We start from the raw sequence: 9,075 nt of genomic DNA on the forward strand, positions 1-9,075 counted from the left end.
AGCTCAAATTAATGGTTTACCAAATGTGCTAAAGTACTCATTAACTTTATCTTCATATCAAATTTGTTAAAAAACAAACCCAAGCCAAGGTTACATCCATATTTCAATCATCCGACAACCAACCCAATTATTCTAGTTGCACCCCGAGCCCGCATATAAAGCCATCATTACCAATTAACACCCAAAACACTTGAACTCAACTAGATAACAACTAACAAATGAACATATACAAGCTCATGTTCATAACCACCTATGTGCCCAATTACCCAACCATGATTTTGACAATTACAAACTTAACCCGAAAACCAATGGAGCTAACCACTGAACATACCTCTGAATGATTAAACAATATATCAACAAAATAAACACAATCACATACCTCTGAATGATTAAACACAAAATCAAACCCTAAAATATGATAATAACAGTTTATAATGACTGTGGTGGTGGTGTTCTGACAGGTGTACGTCGGTGCTGGAGGTGTACAGCGGTGGTTGAGTGGGGTTTGCCTCGAGTGTGCAACGTACAGTGGAGATCGAGTGTGGGGAAGAAACTTTTCAAATTGGTGTCTTACCATAATGCTAAAACACCAATTTGAAACGTTTCTTCCCCACACTCGATCTCCACTGTACGTTGCACACTCGAGGCAAACCATTTGAAAAACAAGACTCATATTACAAAAAGTATACACTTACAAAGCCAGGTTGCCTCCTGGTCAGCGTTGAATTGAATATCTATAGCTCGACATTCTTTGGTTCTTTCAGTCAACCGAATATGTCGCTTCGTCTGCTATGAAGCAAACCTCCGAATCGTGTGTGCTCTTGTTCAAATCCGCATCCTCCAAGTATGGCTTAAATGGATGTCCACTGATAACTTTCCTCAAATGATCATTGAAATCTTTAATCTCAACTTCACCGAAATTACCAACTTGCTTGACTTGACAAGGTCCCATCACTTCCTCTTCAGCTTTCCTAGGATCAACTTTAGTCTTGAAATGTAAAGCAAAACTCGTGGTGCTTCCTAAAACGACTTCATCTTAAACTTAGCATCATGCACTCTCTTCATTTTATCCTCATAAGTGGATGCACACTTATAAGCCTCGTCCCTCAGTTCCTCTAAATCGCCAAGTTCAACTTCCTTTGTTTACCTGCACACTCATAATCTAGATTAATATTCTTAACTGCCTATAGCGCACGATGGATAAGTTCATCATGTAAGTGACAACCCTTCCCATAAACCAACCTATAAGGGGTGGTTCCAATAGGCGTTTTAAAAACCGTACGGTTAAGCATATATTTACGATCGAGTCTTACCGTATTTTGTAAAATCTCTTTAATTTGCCTATTAGAAACCTCCACGTGTGCACTCGTTTAAGGATGATCAGGAGTGGAAATGCGGAGGTTAGCACCATACCATTTAAGCAGTTTGCCAAAGTTAAAAAATTTTAAATGTGAACCCCCATAGCTAATTATGATGCGAGGACACACCGAACCTTGAAAATATTTTTGATGGAACAAATTTGCAAACAACGCCATGATTGTTTGTTTTGGTGGCGATTGATTATACCCACTTGGAAACGTAACCAACCGCTACCAAGATGTATAAATACCCGAAAGAGTTTGAGAACGGGCCTATGAAATCAACTCCCCAAATATCAAAGATGTCGACAGCAAGGATTGGTTGCATGTGCATCTTGTCTCTCTTTGAGATGCCACTCATTTGTTGGCATCTAAAGCATTTTTTAACCAACACAGCTACGTCTTTAAAGAGGTAGGGCAAATAAAATCTAGACACTGGTACTCGATGTCCCATATTTTCTCACTAAAAGTCCTCCACACACTGATGATTGGGTGTGGTACAACACACTTTTAACTTCCTCCTAGGGTATACACCTTCTCATCACTTGATCTGCACCGACCTTGATGAAGTCCGGGTCTTCCCGTACATAATATTTTACTTGTGATAAGAAGTGTTGCTACTTCTTCTTTGGCCAAAATTCTGGAACTGAATCTGCAACAAGAAAATTAATAATGTCAGGATAACAAATTAAAGTTGAATAGAAAACAGTTGCCCTTCCGGATCGACTCATTTATGGCACTAGCATCTTCTTCCTCTTCACCAGTTAATCTCGATAAACGGTCTGTGACAACATTCTCGCTCCCCTTCTTGTCTCGGATCTCCACATGGAACTTTTGTAGTAACACAATTCATATGATCAAGCGCGGCTTTGCATCCTTCTTTTAAATCAAGTACTTCACTACACTATCATCTGAAAACACAAAAACTTTGTTTCCCCAAATATAAGATCAAAATTTATCCAATGAATATACTACATCAAGAAACTCTTTTTCCATGGTGGTATAATTAGTTTGAGCATCGGAAAGGGTTTTGCTCGTGAAGAAACTCCTTTCATACACCTTTGAAAGGTGGTTGGAGCATTACACAAACCAAAAGGCATACGCCTAAATGTGAAGGTGTTGTATGGACATGTGAAAGTAGTCTTATGTTGGTCATAAGGGTGAATAGCAATATGATTATACGCTGAATTACCATCTAAAAAGCTAAAAATTTCTGACCAGACAATATTTCTATGATCTGATCAATGAAAGGTAGAGGAAATGGTCCTTGGAAGTTGCAGCATTCAACTTCCTGTTGTCAACACAAATTAGCTACCCGGTTACTGGCTGGGTGGCAATCTCTTCACCTGCTTCATTTTGGGTTATCTGAATACCCGCCTTCTTCGGAACTGCCTGTGCTGGACTCACCCACATACTAACCGAAATCAGGAAAATGATGTTTGCATCCAACCATTTTAGGACTTCATTCTTCACAACCTCCTTCATATTTGGATTTAAACGTCTTTGTGCATCATGTGCGGGTTTTACCTTGGGGTTCGAGTTGATCTTGTGCATGAAAATAGATGGACTGATTCCCTTCAAGTCTGCAATTGTCCACCCAATCACCGCTTTATACTCTTTCAACTCTTCTATTAACGCCTTCACTTGAGTTTCTTCTATATAAGAGGCAATGATGGTTGGTAATGTCTCCCTTTCTCCTAATAACACATATTTTAGGTGTTTTGGGAGCTCCTCAACTCGACTACCGGTGGACTATCAAGTGACGGTTTCAACATGGAGTCAATAGTGTCCGGTAGTTTCTCCACATGTTAAGACCATGGTGTTTTTCCAATGCTCGCAGCATAACCTTCAACTGCTCTTTCTTCCTATTGCAATAATACAAAATGCTCCACTAACTGTCATGTAACAAATAACACACTCCTCCGTGGCATCTTCTATCTTCATGAGGATTCAACTCGTCAATGATTGCAGACATAAAGCATTCATCACTCACCAGAGGGTTATAAAAGTTTGAAAAAACATTCAGTCAAACCTTTTTATTTCAAAATGCCATGTCAACTACTTCAATTCTACAGTTTATTAAAGGTTTGGAGTTGCCAAAAAAGGCCTAACGAGAATCATGTTTGGTTGCCGTTTCGGGTTAAATGTCACATAATCTAGAACCAGGATGTCAACCGTGTAAAAAAATCCTCGATCATAAAAATCACATCTGTAACAATTCCTCTTGGAAGCTTAAGTGTCAAATCAGCCAACACCACGCTGGTATCGGCTTTTATGAATGGACCAAAATTGTATTAGTTGTGTAAGCTTCATTGGAGAATACTCACCCCGGCTCCAAGATCTAACAATGCCCTTGTCATTATGAAATCAACCATTTCAATGGGTATTATTGGCGTTCCCGGATCTTGAAGTTCAGGTGGGAGGATTCCCGTCAAAATCGAACTCACATTAACAGTTAAATCAACATGTTTAGGCATTTTGTGGGTTCGATTTTGAGTGAAAAACTCCTTTAAGTATTTAGCATAAGCGGGAACTGGTTTAATAGCATTAATGAGGTGTAAATTATTTTTTACTTGTTTAAACACTTCCCACATTTCCTCCTGTTGTGGGCCCTTATTTTTAAGTGATGGCGATGATGCGGGATCCACCAATGCCAGAGGAAACGGAATGGCTTGACTTGTTGAACCCGTCTCCTTAGTGGCTGGTATTTCCTTTTTATTTACTGATTCATTTATATTTGTTGATTAACTTTTGCAGTTTATTAGTTGTTTCAATTTCCACATCATCATCACAATTCCCATTTTCACCCAAATCTTCCACCACGCCTTCAACGAAGGATGTTGGTGGATTCACCCCATTATCATAAACCTTACCGCTTCTAAGGGTACTTACCTGGTTAATGTGGGTGCTCTTTCCACTCGATGAACTACTGTTATGGCGATTAGGATTCTTCATGGTATCATTTGGGAGTCGCCCTGAGTGGTTCTTTAACTTTGCCACCTCTTCTGCCTGCCAACTGACTAACATGTTTGTCTTTTGTTGCATTTGCCTTATCCTCTATCTCTCTATCCTTCTTGTACTATTTTTAACTCTCCAATACCAATGCCATCAAGGTATCAAGTTTGGTGCTCACATTATCGGGTGGTTTCTGAGGCCTGGGTGACATGTATTCGAGTTCATGTTATTGTTGTTACACCTTCTCTTACCTTGAACAAAGTTGACCTCTTCTTTCTTATCTTCCTCGTCATGTATAATCGTTCAACTTGACACCTCATGTCCTAACTCACCACACTGCTTGCAAATCGGGTATGTCTTTCCTGACCTACTCTTTTCCTTCGTACCCGCGACCATCAGTTGATCCACTTTCTTCTCCAATCTATCCATCTATCATCGGAATCCTTACTATCCACCGTTTTCACAACTACCCTTTTCACCATTTTGTTTTACTGGGCTTGTCCCTTAGAGTTTATTGTGTGTCGTTCAAAGTGTCTCTAATCATCATTCTCATCATTCGTTAAAAGTGACCCATTAGTCGTGGATTGGAGGTCTTGGAAATTATCGTTAGATAGGCTATCATAGAATACCTTAATTAACTCCCATAGCACAATTCCATGATGTGGGCATGTCCTTAATAACAATTTGAATCTCTGAAATGACTCATAAAAGGTCTCAACCGTATGCTGCTTAAAGTTGTGAATGGCGTTTCTAGCTTCTGTAGTTCTCTATGGGATATAATACTCATCTAAAAACTGTTTTAACTTCATCTGCAGTAAACCCTTGACTTGAGATAGTTGCACAGATTGAGTTAAAATCACTCAAGTGTAGGTACTCCAGTCAAGCTGTTTTATCTCTCCGAGAAGGTCCTCCCCTCTCTAAGTGACACAATAATCTAGAGGGAATTTGTTGTGACCAATGGGATAAAATTAATATGCACCCCTCTAACCAGTGGTGGAATATAGGCTCTCGGAACCACATCATCGAACTCATAGAATGAAAAATATGTCTCCCTAACAACATGACGTCTTTGTCCTTGTCAATTTCTCGATTGCTGATTCTACTGACGATTTAGTTCAGGTACTTGATTATTCTGATATTGTTGTTGATTCCTCTCATAGTATTGACCCCCATGAACATCCTCAAATTCCTTTTCATATTCATATTTAGCATCCTTATCCTCAAACTCATTCAAATTCCTGACTCTCTCAATAAACAGATCTATCACATTCTCTTGCCTCGCAAAACTGAAACGGCCCTTGACGGTCGGTGGTTCAGACCGTACTGATTGGTTATCATCAAAGTTCAGTTGCCTTAAGTTTCGGTTACCACCCCCACGGTTCACATGGTTTCTATTACAGTTAACATTCTGGTTTTGGTTGGGTGGTTGTTCGTTTTGGAAGGAATAATTGTTCTTGATTTAGTGGTTGATCTTGGTTTTCAGGTCGGTACGGAAGCGGGTCTTGATTATTCAGATTACTCATGTCTTCTTCTTTTGGTTTCGATGTTGTGGGTTCTTGTTTTTGGTTCAAACTTGTTTTCTGAGCTGCTCAATTTCTCTTTGTTGTCTTTTCAATTATAGATCGTACTGAAGATATTCTTTACTTCGGAAATACCTCGTATGCATGAACCTGTATAATTATCTGCACACACGAAAACACAAAACCCCGCGTAAAATCAACAAATAATAGAGAGAAAAACTAAAAGTTAACTAAATTAGACAAAAGTAGCACTTTGCGCAATGATTTCCCGGCAACGACGCCATTTTGATGTTGATGCCGTGCTCTAATAAAAAAACAAGTATTTTAAAAGCTTAAATACATATAATTAGTATGGGTAAGTAAGATGGTCGCCCTAGGGAATCAAAGGAAAGTGCAAGTGAAACTCGTGACTTAAATTAATTAATTTTGCGGACAGTCGATGTCAAGCGATTTTTAAAGATGTTTTGAGAACACACGATTAATTTTAATAAAATGTAAAAACTTATTAGAAGCATGATTCACTTTAGGTTCAACTAATGCGATATCGAACAAATTACAGAATCAATTAAGCTGATTGTGTAGTAATTGCTAGACATGGTAGTTTGGTTGTGATGACAAACGAAACCCTATCCGAATTGTTGATAAAACTGAACGCGACCTACCCAATTACTAGTTTTATGTTATGAAAATAAAGTGTTAAGCAATGACTAACGATTGTTGGTTCAATGACACAAGTACCTAGTCCTAAACGTTGATGTGCACAACCAGATAAGTGATTTGAGATTAGATAATAGAAAAAAAAAACACTGTTTAAACAACTAATGAATAGCTAAAACAAGGTCAAATAGCAAAACTCAATCAAGTTCTTGATCATTAGACCACATAGAATCCGATCAAAGTAAGTTTACACTAAACCCTAGCCTAAAGTGAACAAAATGGTTTTAGACTGACACCAGCATCACTAAGAATTCGCTTATCTAATGAAATGATGGAAGGTTGTGATGATTAGATGAACCGGGAGCTTAGGGACGGTGCAAAGTCTTCCTATGATTCTTCTCTGGCTCCTAGAATAGAAATATTCTTGAATAGAGGCTCTAAAACAGTTTTATATGATTTAGGTTTATTTTTTCGTTTTTAACTTGTTTGTGTAGCGTGAACTAGTTCTGGCTCGAAAGACAAAATAGTAGGGGTTCAATAATGGGTTGCTTCACGTAGCGCAAAGCAGCAACTCCTCATCCCTTCACGTAGCGCGAAGGGACCACTCATCATGTATTTTTCTTCTTTTCTTGATTTCTGCATTGGAAAACGTGCCTACAAATTCTACTCTTCTAAGTCTTCATTCCAAGCTCTTAAATCATCCCGATAAGCATACTTAGCGTCTAATGACCTGAAACACATAAACACGCTTGAAGTACCAAAGTTCACACTATTTTTAAACTAAAATAAACAATTAATATAAAAATATACACGACTTATACCCGACCATCTGTAGGTTCCCTGGACGGATCACACGAGATATCCCGATATACACAGGTGCGGAATCCCTGTGTAGATCGTTACGGACGTAGAATATAATCACACAAACACACGTACACACGATACGAACAAAACTCAGGTTATATTGATAACCCGAACCGTGTTACTTACAGACTCACGTCAATAGACTCACGTAAACTGAACTCGATCAACCAAAACACTAACTGACCAACTCATTAACCGTAAACAGTAAACTACTTAAATACACGACAACTTCGCCTCAGGCGAAGTTGTCTATAACTTCGCTCGTTGAACAAGTTCGCCTAGGCGAACTTGTCAACAACTTCGCTTGGTTAACAAGTTCGCCTAAGCGAACTTGTCAACAACTTCGCTTCTAAACAAACAATTATATAAACAATATTACAGACTCGATTACAGACTTTAGACATATGAACTACTGACATCTATACACCAACAGACTCCCCCTTGGCAGTAGCTTCATATCTTGATCTTTCAGCTCTTGTCTCGTAATCCAGTATCTTCATGCGTGCACTCCTTCTCTAACACACACTGTGACTACTCGCTGATACTTCCTTGCTTCATCCTTCCAAGCAGGAATGTAGAATATCTTCTTTTCGTTCAACGCTTGCAAATCAACTTTCGATAAGTTAACAAGATGCATCGGGTCATACACCCTCAGCACTTCTTGTTCATCTTCGTCTACCATCACGGCTTCAGCAGTCTGGCAATCAACGTACCACCATTTCAGATTCTTCAACACATCTTGAGGCATATTCTTCATTGGAACCTCCTTGATGCATCGGATCGGCTTGTACTTCATCACCATCCATGGCTTGCCATCTGCTCTCAATCCCCTCTCTGTATCCTCCACGAGCTTTCCCTTCTGTGGCTTTAATAGTTCAAACTTCTTTTCTTTTATTCCTTCTTTCCACACAATCTTCTCAATCATTCTTGCCATATTGTTATCACTTCTGTTTATCAGGCCCAACCTGGCCAAATCCTTCACCTCGCATTCCGGCAACGTATTGAGTGATCTCAACATTCGTTTGAAGTATTGAATGCCATCATAACGCTTCACCACAACAACTTGATCTGTTCATCATAAATCCAACAGATGATTCCCTTCTTCGACTCATCATAGCCTTTGATGTTATAACTTTTCTTGAACATGGCTGGAACAGCAGGCTTCTTGGTCTTAATAAACCAATGAGCACAGCCTTCCTTCCACCTAGGCTGCTCCTCCCACTCAGTCTCATCCATCTCAGCACTCACATCGGCTTTCTCAACCTCAGGGATCTCGTGTTCAACGTTTTCTTCTACTATCTCCCCCTCTTCTATTCCATCTTCAATCTCAATCTGCTCACCGATCTTCTCAATCATATCATTCGGCAGCACATCTTCATCAAACAGAACATCGTCACTGAACATGTCATCGTCCAGCTCTTTCAGCGCATCTATCACATCATCTTCAACTAACACCACATCATCACCAGAACCACCAGCCACGTCAGTAGACTCCCCCTCAGCTGTGGAAGTACCAAGAGCTTCAGAAATTCTTGGTAGCTCACCACCTGCATCTTTCGATGCATTGGGATCATCGTCTCGGTCGTTTCTCTTCTTAGTTCTGAGCTCGTCGCCCTTACAGCTCATCTCCCCCTGAGATGCCAAGAACTCCTTCAAGGCATCTATAATCTTCCCGTGCTCAACCAGGAGGGATGCCTGTAGTTGATTTGCTTCCACTAGGC

General features: G+C 39.6%; 1 protein-coding gene across 1 annotated transcript; it reads right to left on the reverse strand.

Annotated features, from left to right (window-relative positions):
- Window positions 1–760: 760 nt before the first annotated feature.
- On the reverse strand, window positions 761–4,385 carry LOC143593342 (uncharacterized). Its single transcript, XM_077073000.1, has 5 exons — window positions 4,151–4,385; window positions 3,686–4,080; window positions 2,674–3,110; window positions 1,958–2,010; window positions 761–1,020 (listed from the first exon to the last, which is right to left on the reverse strand). The coding sequence occupies exons 1-5, from the start codon at window positions 4,383–4,385 to the stop codon at window positions 761–763; spliced, it is 1,380 nt and encodes a 459-aa protein (XP_076929115.1).
- Between the last annotated feature and the right edge of the window lie 4,690 nt (window positions 4,386–9,075).

Source organism: Bidens hawaiensis, unplaced genomic scaffold (assembly GCF_021521415.1).
Source record: "Bidens hawaiensis isolate Kalapana, Puna unplaced genomic scaffold, B.hawaiensis_p1.1 tig00041955_1, whole genome shotgun sequence".
Lineage (NCBI taxonomy): Eukaryota > Viridiplantae > Streptophyta > Magnoliopsida > Asterales > Asteraceae > Bidens > Bidens hawaiensis.